Raw genomic sequence first — 18092 nt, 5'->3', positions numbered from 1 at the left:
GCTTGAGTAATTTTTATGAAATCCCACTTTGTTTCTAGCTGTGTTTGTACATGCTTATATGCAAAATGTGTATGTTGTATGTTCAGAACCAAGGCTGCAGTAAAGCAATGCGATGCAACATGGGCAACTGCTGCCAAAAACACCTTGGATTCATCACGCATTTGATTTTGAATTAGTTTTTGGTTGCATTCAGAAACCGCTGCCAAATTTTTCATAACCCCCATATTCAATTATGTGCTCATGACCCACAATTTAAAAAGCTTTGCCAGAAAGGGCACCCACAGTACACCTTAGAAAAGCAAAGAAACCTTTTGTAATATGAACCATGAGCCTGTAATTTATCTATTTGTAATTTTTTATGTATCCTTAAAGCACATTTATAATGTAAAGTGCTATATTAATGCTTACCAAATAGTTCAACAATCCTGAGACAATTATTTCATAGACTGCTCTCACTATTTTTCAGATGAGAATACTGCAGGTAAAGGGATTTCATAGGTCATGGATATAGAACTGGAAGCCATCTAGTCCAGCCCCCTCATTTGACAGATGAGGAAACTTTTAGGGCACTTAGGTGACTTTTCCACAGAGCACATATGTGATATAGAGCAGAACTGTGTCTACCATCAAAAAGCAAGAAATGTCACAATTAGGATTCAGATGCACATCTCCTGACATCATGACCAATATTTTTATTCACTATAGAATGCACTCTCTATTTGTCTGAGTTTTTGTAGATCCCATTTGGAGTTTTCCAGACAAAGACACTGAGATGGTTTGCCATTTTCTTCTCCATCTCATTTTACAGATGAGGAAACAGAGACAAACAGTAACTTGGCCAGAATCACACAGTAAGTAAATTATCTGAGATCAGATTTGAACTCAGGAAGAGCAGTCTTCCTAACTTCAAGCCCAGCAGTCTGTCTATTACACCACCTATGCCCCTTATTTCTATTATTAGAATTCTACATAGAATTCTATAGAATTATTATAGAATTGTACAATAAAATTGCTTTTCAAAATGTAATATACAATTCTAAGAAACATTAGGCCCCAAAATGAATGCTGCCAGCTGTAATTTTTACATAAATGGCATTTCCCTATTTTACATTTATGACACCCTGTAGAATGTAATAAACTCCTGGGGAAGAGGGGGAACAGAAACCATTTCTCTTTTGTCTTTTTATTTTCTGAGTACAGTGCTTGGCACATAGTAGGCTTTAAAGAAATATTTTCTGAATGGAATTTAATGGAAAAGAAGACATATTTAGGTCTCAGAAAATAAATGGTTCTAAGATATGTTTCAATATGACAATGTAAGTGAATTACACTTTACACATCTTCCTTTACCTCTACCCTTTTCCCCAGAGAAAATCACATTCAGCAGGAAGTCTTTCTAGGATATTAGAGGAAAAACCGAATGTTAGTCTAATGTATGGTATATTCTTTCAGGCACTCCCTGGTCACCCGTGATAATTGCTATTTAAAAGACTTTAATAGTAGGCAACAGCTACTTTCTCAAATGAACTATTAGTAGACTTTGTTCCAAAATAAAAGGAATCAGAGGGTGAAAACTTGTAAGAATTGAGTTAATATGATCCGCCCTCATCTGAAGGCCATCTGAGCATTCCTTGGGAGTACTGTGTGACTCTGGGCAAAACATTTACCCTGTTTGCCTTAGTTTCCTTATCTGTAAAATGAGTTGGAGAAGAAAATGGCAAACTACTCCAGTATTTTTGGCTTAGAAAGCCCCAAATTTGGTTTTGGCTCCCATCCACTAACAACTGTTGTACACCTTATTGAGTCACTTCTCCCAAGAACATGCTGTAGGATGCCTTTAAAGATAATAAAACTAGAAGCATTATTCCCATTGACACATTGGTTCACCAAACCATCCTATGGAATCCAGCATCCTGTTTCCTAGGATAATCATTACCAAGTTCCCTCAATTTTCTAACTATTATTTTATAGCATGTAATTAGCTTGAAAAAAAAAAAACCCTAGAAATCAAGATAGCTTTGAAAAGTACATATTCCTACAATTTGGGGCCCAAGATTTAGTGGCTCAGTGATGGCTATAATAGAGATTAGGATTATAATCCACAGAAGGTTTTTATCCTTCAAAAGGGATAGATCCAGAGACAGAATAAAATATATGGTGTAGGTTTTTTATTATACGGAAATAAATACTTCCACTTTTATTAATTTTTGAACATGATTAAATTATTAAATTATGATTGTCCTTGGGAAAGGTAACTTAATGAGACATACAACTAGTTCTATAATGATTAGTAAAGTCTAGTAAATGGGGATGATATTTCTTTATATCCAATCCTTGAAGACTATCAGAAGACCCAACTCCCTCATTTTGCTCACAATCTATCTTGATTCTTTTAGGCCTAGAATAGTCATTCTTGGCCCTGTTTTGGATTTTGTTCATGGTGATATTCACATCTTATAAAATAACCATAAAGAATACAAAAAAAAAGGACGAAAGATTTTTATTTCTTTTTTGGTTGGGAGGAAATGAAGTAGTTATTAAACCATCTGCTCCTAGTTGCATAGGGAAGTTCCAAGGAATGACTATACTTTATATTATATGACCATGAACACAATTGATTGTAAAAGCTAAAGAGGAGCAATTGTTTTTTAATAAGAGATGAGTGTTAATCTTAGAATCAGGAAGGCTCAAATCCCCACCTCAGGTTTTTATTTGTTGGGGTGGGTCAGCCATTTTTCAGATGTATTTTAACTCTTAGTGATCTTATGTGGAGTTTGCTTGGCAAAGATACTGGAGTGGTTTGCCATTTCCTTCTCTAGATCATTTTACAGTTGAGGAAATTAAAGCAAACAGTTAAATAACTCACCCAAAGTCACATAACTATTAAGTGTCTGAGGCTTGAAGTTTGAAATTTGAACTCACAAGAATGAGTCTTCCTGACACCAGGCCCCATACTCTACCCACTATACCCCAGTTTCTTAAACTGTGGTTCAAAACCCCATATGAAACCTCATAACTGGATGTGGGGGTCATGAAATTATGATTATCAATAGTTTCTTTGTATACCTATTTTATAAACCTATATACCCAGTCACATAAAAATTTATTGGATGAAAAGGGGGCACAAGGAGAAAAAGTTTAAGAAGCCCTGCACTATACCACCTATCTGACTCCAGATTCTAATTAGTTTTGGAAATCTGGTTAAGTCATCAAGCTGTTTTTCTAAAAAGGAAAGCAATAGCATCTACCTCATAGAGTAGTTGTGAGGATAAAAGGAGATAATGTCCACACCTTGAAATCTTTAAAGATTAATAAAAATGAGCTATTATTATTCTTAATCACGACAAACATGTTCTAGGGAAAACCAATTGTAAGCCTAATTTTAAAACCATCTTTTTCAAATATTCTATAAACTCTTTGTCCTTTGAATTTCTGAAATCTATTGTCTGTGTGGCTTATTCAAAACATACACTGGCATTGTTAGCTGTCTTTTTATGTACCTATTGTTTTATCCCCCTAAATAAAAGCTAGGATTCTGAAGACAGGGAGTTTCTGGAGCCTTCACTGTATTCTCTTTAATGCCCAGAGAAGAATATTGCACAAAGCAGGCACTCAGCACATATTTGACACTTGCTTGCTTAATGTATTTGTAGATGAGAGTTGAAATGCACTTAAAATCTTTATTTCATCCATTTACAAATTGTACAGTATTTACAGTATTCAGATATCCATCATACCCATTTTAAAATGGGAATATTGTGGAGAATCTAAAAATAAATATATAACATATAGGGATTAAATACACATGACTGCTTTTTTGTACTTCATAAAGCTGCTGATGGTGACATTTTCTAGGAGAATTAATGTGGTGGAAAGGCCAGACTAGCAATGTGCCTTTTATGTAAATAATCCATCCTTCCATTGGATACTCTAGGGGTATAGGGAAGGCCTGGGATGTATAGCTTACTGTATTCTTTTGTACAAGGAAAAAAAAAAACCTATCCACAATCCATCCCAATGGATGCATGCAGAACCAGGTTTTCAGATCTGTCAGTGAATGCTGACTTAGAGATATTGTTCAAGTTCACTGATTTGACCACTCAGATTAATGGATTCTGCATGATACATAGCCAGGCAGACTTTTGTGGGATCAGTTTGTTCATTGGAGGCCAATTTTTGTGTTTTCTCTCTTACTCAAAGGTCCATGCATTACTTTTAAAGCAATCAATGGAGAGAAATCCATGCATGCAAAACTATCTGTAGACATGAAGGACATCAACACCTCCATTATATTTTATAGCATCTTTAGTAGCAACATCAAAATGTCACCTCTTTCAGCAAGAGAGATGAGGCAAATGTACAAAAAGAAGCAAAAGGTCAGGTCAGAGTTCTGGATTAATGGCTATCTGCCTGAGCAGGGTTACATGACTTCCACATAGTAGGATGGCAGAAGTCCATGATGTCCGGCCACTGGGCAGAGTTCTGAGGGCTGAACAGTTTGTCCCTGTTTCTTTCCACATTCTTACACATCAACAAGACTTGTGATTTCAGTGTAGATCACACCCCTTCCAAGACTTAATGGACAGTCTTATCCCAACATACATTCTTAAAACTGTAAAGCGTACAAGTTGCCCCATAGCCCATTGGGCAAATGCCAAATTATACTCTGAGGTAGTTTGATGTTGTGAATAAACATCCTTGACCTTTAGAAATGAGTTCCAAGAACTGTCCCCTTTGTCCTGATGAGGGCTCCTGTATTAAATCAAGCCACATTTAATGTGAAAAGGAGAGACTTTGCTTTAGATCCCTATAGAAAATCCACTAATGCTGAAGAGTAAGTGCTCTATTTCTCCAGTATCCATCATGATCCCTAGGGTACTCCTTATTGTAAACATTTTAGGGCTTTTTGCCATGTAAACAAACTGAATAATTTCCTCACTTGCCTTGTGTGGTAAGATACACAAGTACTATCTCTCTTAAATTAGAATGTCAAGAGACAGTATCCTAAAGTCTGGCATTTTGAATAGTCAGCCCCATGTAAAATCAAACCATAGGATCACAGAATTAGAGATAGACAGAATTTCAGAGGCCATCTAGTCTAACTTCCTGATTTTACAGGTGAGGAAATTGAAGTTAGGTGACTTGCCTGAGCTCACACAGTGAATAATCACCAAAAGCAGATTTCAAACCCAGGTTCTCTGATTCCAGAGTCAATATTCTTTTCACTGTACCACCTTTCTTCCTTATGCTGGATTAAAATTCCATATTGTAGTGTTTAGGAATTTACAGCCAAAAAATTCCCAATATGAATACTTGGATACAGCACTTTTAAGTAATTTTCAGAGCTAACTCCCTACTGCAGTTGCATTATGTACTCTCAATGTGAATCTATGCAGAAACTCAGGACAATAATGATTATCATGTGCAAATGCTCCTAGAGCAACCCTGCTGAGGAAATCATACTTAATATCTTTTGAGATAAAACATGTTTAGCTCAAACAACACAAGGCATTTTTTTTTCAGCACTGGTGCATAGGATAATTGATGACTTTCAACAAAAATATATTACAAGTTTTACTGCTCTTTAAAAAATAACTTTTCTCTGAACATGGTCTGAACAATGGATTTTTTATAATACATTATCATTTTAGTTATGTCATAGAAAAATAAATATTGTATAAATGATTTACAAGGGAAAAAAAAGAAAAATAGCACACAGAATGTCAAAAAAAAAATATAAAGATGGTGAAAACTTCACCCTCTACCTCAGGAGCAAACATCCCCCCAAAATGAGAGTTTGCAATTGCTAAAGGCCTCTTTATACCTGCTCCCTATAGCACCTTTTCCCGCTACTCATAACCAATATTCTTCCCTGCCTCCCAGTCCACAAATATGAACCAATGATTCTGTCCCAGTGCTACAATCATCTACTTAGAAATTCTCTGTGAAGACAATAGGAATTCAGTGGTAGAAAAACTAGAGATGGAAGGGTGACTTAACTGATATTTCATGGGCTCTAGTCTTCCCTGTGCATGAGGAGAGGGATGACTGAGCATTTTACTGAGTTCAGGGGGAATGGTGCTATCCATCAAGCTCTCCTTTCCTTCAGCCTCTGCTCTACTGGCATCAGAAACAGGAAAAAACTAACAGCTTTTCATTCTTGCTATGAGAACCCTACACAGAGACTTCAATTAAAATGTGGTTTATAAGATCATTACAGGTAGGGAGATTGTTTCATTATTTCTATCCCCAGTGCCTGTCCAGTGCCTGGCATAGAATAGGCATTTAATAAATACTTGATTGATCCTTGATGTAACAAAAATGGACAGACGCTAGAATTCCCATCACCTTTAGAGTCTTATACACAGGACCAAGTATAGTCATAATATAAATATTTGACCCAGATATATTGGGGCAAAGTTTTTCTCTCAAATGCTCTCCATATATCTTTATAATTCTTACTATCTCTCACAGGACTGAGGAAGATTAAAAATGTTCAGAGATGGACTTGATCCTCAGATAAATCATTTCTGTGGGGTACTGTGTTTGTTTTTTTATAATTCTTATTTGTATAAAGTAATGTAATCCTTCCAGATATCCAAGCAAAAGGTTTCTAGGAAAACCATATACCCTTTCCATTAAAACTAAAAAGGAAATCTAAATATGAATTGATGGTTGCTGCTAAATAAATGTAGAACCAGACCAGAGAGAGAAAAGGTTTTGTCAGACAAAACTCAGATACTCATGCTGGGAACAGACTGGTTTGGAAGAGGGCTTTGGAAGATGGATGATCACAATGGAATAATTTTTCTTTCCTAACTTGAAGCAGTAATATTTGGCTGGCATGTCCCCAAACACCTAAAAGTCTTAGTAACTGGAACATCCTTAAGTAATATAATTTTAAACGTGCTATAGTTAGGCCAATGACATGTGTAGGGATGCATCTTCCTTCCAGATTTTCCTATTGACTAAATAAATGGCACCTCAGAGTCATTAGGAGGTTAATCCCAGTAACATACACAAACATGACATTATTACTGACATATGATGGGAGTGGCCAGTTGTCTGATTGATGGGGGATGTTGTGGCAAATATTGCATCTGTTTCATTCCGGGGCAGTGGCAAGTTACATATATTTCCTTCACAGCAAGAAGTACAGACCTAAAAGAAAGAAAGAAAGAAAAACAGTGATGAGGAAACATCAGGATGAAGCCAGAGACAGATTTCTAGAGAGAACAGTCCAACTCACAGAAAAGATCATTTAAACCCCAAAATGAGGAAGAGTTCTGGAAAGGAAATGGCCAGCTCTCCTTTGGTTGAATATGATAATTAGCAATAGTTTATGGAATCCAGGTTCTGGCATTGAATATGATGCAGTTTTTATGTTATAACCTCATTTCTCTCTATCAATATAATAAAGATGTGTATGCTTTCATTTTTATACAAGCTAGTTACTCTCAAATTTCCTTAAGAAGTTATAGTGTGAAATGCTTTTGACCAAGGAGCAATTTTGTCCAGATTTTTCAGATCTTCAAATTAAACTGATATTAGAATTAATGAGCTAATTGTCTTCATATCTCATTCTCTGAGTTCAAATTGGAAGGAAAGATGGCACCTGCTTAGTGTTTAATTTTTGTTTGTCTCATTTTCTCTTTGTCTAAGCATGAGTCAATCTCTATAGATGTCTAATGGAGGATTTGTTTGGGATGTACCTGAGATTTCTAATATTTTTTTTTCTTCCTTCCCTCCCTCCCTTCATCCCTTCCTTCATTTTTTCCTTCTCTTTCTCTCTCCCTCTCACCCTGAAGTCACAAAGAGTCACACACAACTGAAAAAAAAATTAACAAATGACTGACACATGGGGATAAACAAGAGAATATATTTCCTTGAAGAAAAAAAAAAAGACAGCTTAAGGAAGCAGCAACTCAGTAGGCTCTGTGGAGTGAATTGTGGCCAAAGCCACGTATATGATTTATTAGGATACCATATGATTTGTACCAAACATGTTCATTTGGTCCCTGACCTTTTGTCCTTCTTGTTCTAAATCTACACAACCAGTAGACAAGCATTCTTCCAGAGGCACACAACGTTTGGTGACTGATATGCTGTTTCCAGTGGTTTCCATGATGTGTTGAGTGTAGCAGTATCTGGTCTCTGTCAAACAAAGAAAAAACTTTTTATTTGAGAGGGGGAAAAGCCAGCTCAACATACCTAAGAATCAAAACTTTTATACGCACAGAATAATGGGGAGATACACTTTCACCTCAAAGAAGAGACAATCATAATTTGATAATCAATCATAATTGATTTTTTTGCTTGCTATACCAACACAAGGATTATTTCATCTTTTAATTTTCAGCATCTCAAAATTTTTATCCAATCGCACTCACTTTCTATTTTTGTCAGCTTCGGTATATATTGGCCATCTAAATAACATGGATCTGGGTCTTTTTCATAGCTCTAATAAAAGACGGGTGTAATTCTCTCTTTGTCAGGAAGAGGGACATCTGTTATTTTTGTTGTTGAATGGAGAAATAAAGGGTTGTGATAAGGACTTTAAAGAGGGTTGAAAAATCAATTCAAACAAGCATTTATTAAGAACCAATTACATTCAAACTACTATCAAAAGCTTCTATGATCGATCAATTGGTATAACAGATAAAGAAACTTACGAATTCATAGGGACCTGTATTCAAGACCCACTTTTAATCCTGTTATATATATATATATATATATATATATATATATATATATATATATATATATATATATATATTTTCTTATCTGACCTAGACAACAGTCCAAGATATGGCCTCTTAATTTTGTGACATGGACACTGTTAGCAATTCATGGGTCTCTTCTCAAAGCAATGTTTTTAATGCATAAAATAAAATGCTCGTGATTGCAATGGAAACCAATTATATTGAATTATAGCTGTCAGTATACCAAAAAAATTTACAGCCCCCTTGAGGGTTTGTGAAGACCCCTGATCTAAGAGTATAAGTTGTAGAGTATTAATTTGTAAATTAGTGAAAAGGAGTTTCCTCTTTTGAGGAATTTCCTATACCAAGGAAATCACAGCACCAGTCCCCTTCCCCAAACATGTAAGGTATTCTTTGAGAGATGGCTTTGAGAGCCAGCAATGTGATTTCATTAGAATAGAAATAAGCACTCTACAAATTCCTACCACCAATGAGTCTTTAACTATCATCTTAAGAGAATTGCCTGGAGCACTGAGAAGTTAATAGCAAAGCATTAGAGGCAGGATGGGAGTCCAGGTCTTTCTAAGTGGATAGTGGATAATTATATCAAGCTGGGGACACAAAGGCAGAAATGAAATATAGTTCCTAGCCTCAAGAAGCTAATGTTTTATTAGGAGATACAAAAGAAAGTCAACAGATATGCAAATGCAAAGGAGACAGTGCTCATAACTAATATTTCGACTCATATTTGAGAAATGTAGGTCTAATGGAATAGGGATAACTTACCTTGGAAAACTAGGCAACTATGGTCCTCTAGTACATGAAATCCATAAAAGTTGAAGAATGAATAAATTAACACTGTATTATAAAGAATTTTTCACAAGTACAAGACAAAATATCTTAATAATCCAAGTTGCTTAGATGTTTATATAGTTTAAAAATAAAAACTGAAAAAAATTCAATTTAGGTGTTTATTAAAAGATAGGAGAACATCTCAGTATAAAATAGGTTCAGTTCCATGCTTCATAGCTCCCACTTGAATCTTTGTAAGTTAAATAGTGTTTTGTACCATTTCCTCTGATCCTCTTTTAAGAAAGAGATAACATTTTCTCCATTTTCCAGATGAACAAAATGAAACTCAGAGAACCCTAACTCAATTGCCCAAATCCACCAAGCTAATACATGTTAGGAACAGGACTAGACCTCCAGTCTTCCAGATTCAGCATGCCTTCCTTTTAAACCATGAGGCTTCTCTGCACGAAGACAGCATGATAAATTAAATAATCTTTTAATGTCCCTCCAGGCCTGCAAGTCTGTAAAAACTCCAGGTATTGTGAAACATCATGGACATGTTTAACTGTAATTTTAAAATGAAAATAAGATGACTATTTCCTGGTATCATTGTAGAAGACCTCTGGACAATGGCCAACATTCTGGGCCTCAAAATTAGTAAGTAATTTTTAAGAAGTGTCCTTTTCTTCATTCTACTTTGAATATACCTATGCATACTTTGTATATTTTGGGCATTCAGTGGCTAATACAGAATTATGATCTACTATGATATTATTTATTGGGCAATAAAAAACCCCACCAAACTCTGTCATCATTCTGGCATCTTGCAACTCAAGAAATAATTATATCTAGGGTAAGAGAACTTGAAGATTTCAGATGCTGGTTATGAGCCAACACAATCCTAGCTTTATGTATTTTTTGAAACCATTGAAAATATAAAAATCTTAATAAGCTTTCTAGATATTAACAATGAAGTTCATGAAGGTTCTCCAATAGAGTAAAACCGCTTAATTCAAGCAAAATTTGACAAAATATGCCACAATGCACTCTATTTTTCAGGAATAATTTAATGAAAACCATTTTCAACTGAGCTTATTTTTCTAGACTTACTATATCATAGACTAAGTTAGAAGGGGTCATCTAGTAATAATAATAATAATAATAATAATAAACAGCTATAGTAATATAATAATAAAATATGAATAGTATGTTATATATCATTTTTGTAATATATTGTATTATTATAATTAAAGATATAAAATTATATATGAATAGTTAGTTGTTCTTCATTCTTGAAGAAGACCAAAATGACATCACTAGGCTTGATCAAACAAATACAAACTCAGCATGCTTTGCCATAGCTCAGACACAAATAGTCCCTCTGAATATTTGGGCTAGCTTCCCTAATTTTATGCATCTTGCGTTTCCTTTGGGCTAATTCAATTCTGCTTTCTGATGAGGGCATGTCACCCTGGGCGGTCCTGTGCCAGTGTCTCCCATATCATACAATCAATTTTAATTGAGAGTGTCCCTTTATCACTTTTCCTGACTGCCTTGTGAGCACTTACCTTATGTGAGTACTCCATAAAATAATTTTTTTGGGCAAACTTACATTTGGTACTGGAACAATGTGGCCAGCTCTCTGCAACAGAGTTTGAATGCCTTGCAGTTTAAATCAGGAAAGGACCTCAGTTTCTGAATAATGTTACAATTTGTAATAATAATACCAGTAGTAGTAATAGTTAACAATTATATTTATTTCCTTTAAGTTTTAAGAGCTTTGTATATATAGAATAAGACCTGGAATCTAGAGAGCTAAAAAGAGAGTTACTTGCCCAGGATTTCAAGTGGCAGAGCCAGGATTCAAATTGAAGTCATCTGACTTAAAATCCAGAGCATTTTCCACTACAAATGAAACTCTTTTGAAAGAAGATAAGTGAACAGAGTTGCTACCAAAAGAAACTGGAAATTTAGTGACTGAACAGCACTGACCCAAAGCCTTTACAGTATTTTATAAACATGGCCATGATCTGATTCCTTTCTGAAGAGGAAGGAGACATCAATTCTCTTTGAAACAGGAGGAAGTCATTCTTTCTCTTATAATATTTAATGCAAAGCTTCTTAAATTGTGGGTTGTGACCCCATATGAGGTTGTATATTTATGGAGGTTGGAAAATTATGATTTATTAACAGTAAATGTTTGATTTGTATGCCTATTTTATATACCAATATCCCTGGGGGCATGTAAAAATGTTTCTGGAGAAAAGGAATTGAGTGAAAAAAATGTTTAAGAAAGCTTAATTTGGTATATTGGGAATGATTTTATTGGACAGGTTCCACTGACCAGTAGACATTAATATGCCTGCTAGAGGGGTCTGTGGACTATTCATTAGGACAGGTTTAACTCAAGGTACTCTTCACAGAAGTTCTCAGCAATGACATAATCTTCCCATTCCTTTACTTTCAAATACTCAATCAAGCCAATAAAAAAAGGAATGCTCTTATCTCCTACACTTACCTCATGGGGCCCAGGAAGGGGCCAGATGACTAAAAGCAGCTGCCTAGGGTTTACAGCTTCAAAAATAAATATAAACTACTGAGATAAGATCTCATCCAGCTTGCAGGTAAAACACTTTATGACTTCGAATTTATAAATCAGATATGAGAGTTCCACACAATGAATTATAGTTTTAAAGTAACTTTATGGTGACAATAATTTGTTCAATCTAGACATTAATTTTCCTTTTATATCTTCCCCTCAGCAACAAGCTATTTAATTACCTTCTTGGTAAAATTATTCCATTTAATAACATACAACAAGGAATAAAAATGTCTCCTGAGTTTATCCTTTCAAAGAGAAAGAAAAAAGAATAGGGATTTTTTTGTTCAAACCCCGATTTGGAGTGATTCACTTATGAGTTTTGCAAGGAAATATAGACAGATAGCTAGATAAATGAATATGTATGTATATATGTACATGTATATGCATGTATTATATATACATATATGTATGTGTATAATCAGCACAAATATAATGAAAAATAAAAAACCTAAATTGTTACTATTATCAAAGCATCTGAGAGTGCTCACTTCTATAGCACTAGAACCCCAAGTATTCAATCCATTTCTTTCACCCAAACACTTATACTTGGAAATAAATTTCTTCTTGCTATATTCCCAATGTGAAAGGAATCACCCAAGCCTAATTCTCTGACAAATTTCCTCGCAAAACTCATTCAGATACTTGGTCTCAAAATTTTGAGTGGACTTTAATATTGGTGAATACTGAACCACAGCTGCAGAACACTATTCGCCATGCATTTTGATATCCTTTGACTTAGTTTTGAGATTGCAAAAGAAGTGGGCTCCCTGGTAACTCCAGGTAAAAAGATTTCAAAGACTTTGTTCTAAAGATAACAGATGAATTTGAATTTCTACTTGTTTATTTTGGGGCCACTAAAATCTTATATTCTTGCAAATACCTTATATATCCACAAGTTGTGAAACAAAAATCATTTGCTATGAACTTCATAGAAATTGTACCAAAAGTATGTAGACAAAAGTTTGTTCAATGAATTATTTATTAAGAAAAAGAAAACATGATTTTCACTGAGCCTCTACACACATGTTCAGAGACATGACAATTCCATTAATGTTCATAGCTAAATTCTGAAATGGAAAACCATGTAAGACCATCATGTAAGGTCACTATTTGTCAAGTAGTAATACAGATTTCTTTTGTCAGCTCCTCATAATGGATACCTGTGTTTTTATGGTACTTTGCTTACACAGTATGGACAGCATGATTCTAAAAATTGAACAAATCATATTCAAAAAAATCCTTGCAAATTGGTTAAGTACGCAGATTGCTTTTCCTTGCAGAACTATAGTATTTGTATTCCTTAGGAATATATTGATGAACTAAAAAGTGATATGGGGGGAAATGCCATTTAAGAGATAATAGATTTAAGGGAGATAGATATATTTTGAAAGTGGCATAATGAGTGACAAAAAAAGATGAATAATGAAACAATTTTTCTTGGGTACACCTTTAATCAATTTATGTAGCTCAAAGTGGAAGATAAATAAAATTTTCTATGTTACTATTTTTTCTTCTTTTTCCTTCTTCTTTTTCTTCTACATGGGATTTCTGTTATTTATGAGATATAGCTATGTTAAGTACTTGCTTAGGGTCACATAGCATATATCACAAGTAGGAATTACACCCAGTCTTCCTGATGTGAGAAATAATTAATTTGGACTCCTACTCTATTTCAATCAGTATTAATCAAATGATATGATTTTATAGGAACAGTGATTTTTAAGGCCCCAGGTTCAGGCCTCAGAGATGTGAGCTATAGAGTCTAAGTTTACTTGCTTAATCAGAGGAAACTAATGTGAGGCCTTCTACCCTAGTTTTTCCTTTTCATGGTGACCAACCCCAGTGTAGTGGAGGTGCCTCAATGGCAAGGAAAGTCCTTCAGTTTATTTTTGTATCTCCAAACCATTCTCTCTTGTCCAACAAAAAGGCCACTCACTGTCTACCAACCAGGCTAGTTCTTTTACTGCTATCTCATACTCTCTCCCTGTTTTGGTATCTTAAATAGTCTCATCATCACATTTTAAAATCAAAGAGAAATTCAAGGTAACAAAAGAGTGATTTAGGAAAAGGAGGAGCCTAAATCAGCTGACAGAGGAGCTACTTCATTTGAAAACTACTGAGTACAGCGTCTAGCATATATATATATATATATAAAATAGGTGCTTCATAAGTACCTGTTAACTATTGTTCCTGGGAATTATCACATATTCTCTCATCACATACTCTCTCTGTCATTCTCTCAAGGTTCTGTTCATTTCCATTTTTGGCAATGAGTGTTTTCACTTGCCAAGGGTATACATTCAGCAGATGTTTTTATTAATTTTTGCATCTTATCTCATTCAATAAAATAATTTCACCAAGAAATTAACAAAAACAGTCATTCTTCAATTAATAAGTGGTGAAAGGATATGAGAAAACAATTTTCAGATGAAGAAATTAAAGCTATTTATAATCATATGAAAAAATTTTCTAAATCACTATTGATTAGGGATATGCAAATTAACACAACTCTAAGGTACCACTTCACACCTCTCTGTAAAGGATTGGAGTAATATGGTTAAGGCTCAGTATAATTGATTTAATCCTACAAGAAGGTATTAACTCAGTGGAATAGATTAGATGCACATGCCACAATAATCACAGTCTATAGCATTCTAGTATTTGATAACCATCCAAACTCTAGCTTCTGGAATAAGAACTCTCTATTTCACAAAAATTGCTGGGAAAACTGGAAAATAATATATCAGAAACTTGGCATAGACCTGAATCTCATACCCCATACCAAAATAAGGCTAAAATGGGTGTAATGTCCTGGTTGGCTTTCTGGAGGTCTCGGGACAAGCCTTGGTTTCAGCAGAGTAATCACCACGAGAATAGTCAGGAATAAAGTCCAAAGTCTTTATTGTCTCCTTCAGTCTCCCAGTCTGAACCAGTATCCCCCAAAGTTCAGGAGGCAGGAGAGCCACTAGGGCTGCTGAGTCTGAGAGCTTGAGCTCTAGCCTCCAGTCCTCTGTCTTCTCCAAGTCTGTCTCTGGCTGAGTTTGTCCCAGTTTATATACTCTATTACAATTACATCATTACAGTGTATTGAGTGTAATGATAAACTTAGCTCTTCTCAGCAATGTAGTGATCCAAAACAATTCCAATAGACTTAGGATTGTAAGTGCCATCTGCATCCAGAGAGAGAACTATAGAAGCTGAATGTGGATTCAGCGTAGCAATTTCACCTTTTTTGTTTGGTTTTATTTGTTTGCTTCTTCTTTCTCATGATTTTTTTTTTCCTTTTGGCCTGATTTTTTCTTGTGTAACATAAAAAAATTGGGACTATGTATTTAGAAGGTTTGTACATCTTTAACCTATATTGGATTGCTTGCTGTCTTGGGGAGGGAAGAGGGAGAATTAAAAATTTGAAACACAAAATCTTACAGAAGGGAATACTGAAAACTATCTTGATATGTATTTGGAAAAATAAAATATTATAAAGAAAGAAAAAAGTAAGTTAAATAGCTAAATTAAATAATTCAGCAACCTGAATTCTTGGTTTTTTTCGTTTACTACTAGGGAACACTCTAGCAAGACATTTTTTCATCTCTTTTTTTCATATTTTAAATGTTTTTTTAATAGTCTAAAATAGCTTTCTTTTCCAACTGTTGCTAAAGTCCTCTCAGAAAGGATAATAGAAAATGAATCTAAAGTTGTTTTTCCCCCACCACTGATGGATGGGTTCCCAAAGAAACTGTAAAAATTTTTAAATTTCAAATCAATAAGACTAATTTGCTGAGGCAGCCATAGATTGCTCACTCATGTAAGTAAGAAATTCCCCATGGTAGATATTAAAAAATAAAAAGTAACTATTAGGGTACCTGATAAAATAACAACTGCTTTATCTTTTATTGCTAAATAAAGATAGCTGCAAAAGAGACATTTTATTTTTTCACTGACTTGTAAAACAAACAAACAAACCCACAAACTTCAATGAAGAAAAGAGTTAATAAGCATTTACTGAGCACTTACTATGTGCTGGTTCCTATGGTAAGACCTGGAGATATAAAGAAAGGCAAAAACAGTCCCAGCCCTTAAAAGGCAATTATTTTAAAGGGCAGGCAGCATGCAAAAAAAATATATACAATATTTACAATGCAAATAGAAAGTAATCTCGGGAAAAGTACAGTAAAGGGAAAATGAGGAGATAGATTGGGAAAGGTCTTCTCACTTAAGGAATTTATTTTGAAAAATAAAGATTAAAAATCATAATGTAAAAATAGTCTTAATACTAAGAGCGCGCTCTCTCTCTCTCTCTCTCTCTCTCTCTCTCTCTCTCTGTCTGTCTGTCTGTCTCTCCCTCCCTCCCTTTCTCTCATGTTCATGACCAGGGCTAAATTGGCAAAAAGAAGCAGTGTGAGACAGTAAGAGGAAAATATACAGGCCTGATAGTCATGAAACTAAGTTTTTATTAGCTTCACTTTGATTAAGTCACTTAATTTCTTTAGTTGTCTCCAGTTTCCTCATCTATAAAATGTTTGGGGAAAGGAAAAAAAAACTTGAACTAGATGTACTTTCCCTTTAAATCTGCATAATCCTAGGGAATGTGGAGGTTGGAAATAGAGGGTGATTCTTATTGAAGAGTAGACAACTGTACAATTGGAAAAAACAGCTCAAGAAAGTAGGAGAAACAATGTGAACTGAGATGGGTTCTAAACTCTGACAATTCAAAGGTCCCCAAAAAAGAATAATGCCTCAATTGGTTAAAAACTTAAAACTGTAACCAAAAATAAATTGCTGGAAAAGTTCTTAGTGAAAAGTATTTCTGAATGTGAAATACTTCAGTCCCTGTTGTTTTGACCACAATAGATTAAGATGGGGTCCAAAGAATTGGTCAGTTTACATTGAAGCAATCTGTCATCAAGTCCCCAAAGTACCAGGTGTGTAGTGCCATCCAATTCTGCTATGGTTGCATGAACACACCTACTGTGAAAGCTTTTGTAGACAATCATTCTGCACTTAAGGTTTGGGAATTTTTCCCCCTGGAGGTAATTAGCCATTAGACTTACAACAAGACATTTTTCATGTCAAGGGGTCAATGGCTTCTAGAAAGGGAGGAGGGTGGGGCAATAAGGGAATAAGAAAAGGAGACTAATTTGGCTCAACAAAGAATGGGAAAAATAGCATATCCTGGATTATCAGTTATTGAAATCAAGTCAAACATCAGAGCCTTTCTGAATGACAGAATAATTGAATATACACTATTCAAGTCTGGGAGCAAAACTATAGTCCTACATTACTATTTATTCTTTCATGATTCTTACACACAAAATAAGCAAAGAGCAAAAAGATTGAATGAGAAGGGGAATTTGTTCACAAAAGAAAATTTGATCCCTTTAGAATATATTCTTTATAAAAAAAATTTTGTCACTCTAAATTAAACTAATATAAGTTCAAATGATAGATTTGTTTTCTAATGTAATATCTGAATTTCATTATACATAGGGAAAAATATCTTTAATTATTGCATGATATTGTTGATGGGTATTAGACCTGGAATCTGGAAGAATGGATTTAAATCCTTCTTAAGTACTTAATAGTTGTGTGACTTTCAACAAGTGCTAGAACTTCTCTGTGCCTCAGTTTCTTCATTGGTAACTTGAGCAGGTTGGATTCAATAGCCTTAAGATGCCTTCCCATGCTATATCTTTGAACGCATTACTTGTACGTATATTTTCATTTTTCATTCTTGTAAATGTTTTGTGAAGGCATGTTTCTTGTAAACATTTTTTAAACAACTAGGACAACAAGAATTTTTTAAGCTTCACTGATTTAGGAACATTAAACAGATTCTGCATTCACAACCTGGTTAGTCAAGTTAAAAAGCAGGAGTAGGACTGATGGCTGCTAGTTCAGCAAAACAACCAACCACAAATGTAAGCAATGAAAATGAATTATGAGTGGACTGGTTATAGCTAGGCTGGGGACAAGCTGAGGCATCTGATTTCCAAAGA

General features: G+C 34.7%; 1 protein-coding gene across 2 annotated transcripts in view; it reads right to left on the bottom strand.

The window, feature by feature from the left end:
* Positions 1 to 3660: 3660 nt before the first annotated feature.
* Positions 3661 to 18092, bottom strand: part of LYPD6 (LY6/PLAUR domain containing 6) — a 155040-nt gene continuing 140608 nt past the window's right edge. For both annotated transcript variants that reach the window (XM_051985853.1, XM_051985854.1), the window contains 2 exons: positions 8024 to 8154; positions 3661 to 7161 (listed from right to left, as the gene is read on the bottom strand). In XM_051985853.1, coding sequence (XP_051841813.1) covers positions 6994 to 7161; positions 8024 to 8154 — 299 coding nt within the window. In that variant the 3' untranslated portion in view covers positions 3661 to 6993. The remainder of the gene's footprint in view (positions 7162 to 8023; positions 8155 to 18092) is intronic.

Source organism: Antechinus flavipes, chromosome 3 (assembly GCF_016432865.1).
Source record: "Antechinus flavipes isolate AdamAnt ecotype Samford, QLD, Australia chromosome 3, AdamAnt_v2, whole genome shotgun sequence".
Classification (NCBI taxonomy): Eukaryota; Metazoa; Chordata; class Mammalia; order Dasyuromorphia; family Dasyuridae; genus Antechinus; species Antechinus flavipes.
Note: the sequence above shows the minus strand (reverse complement) of the source record. Positions and strands in the feature narration are given on the sequence as shown.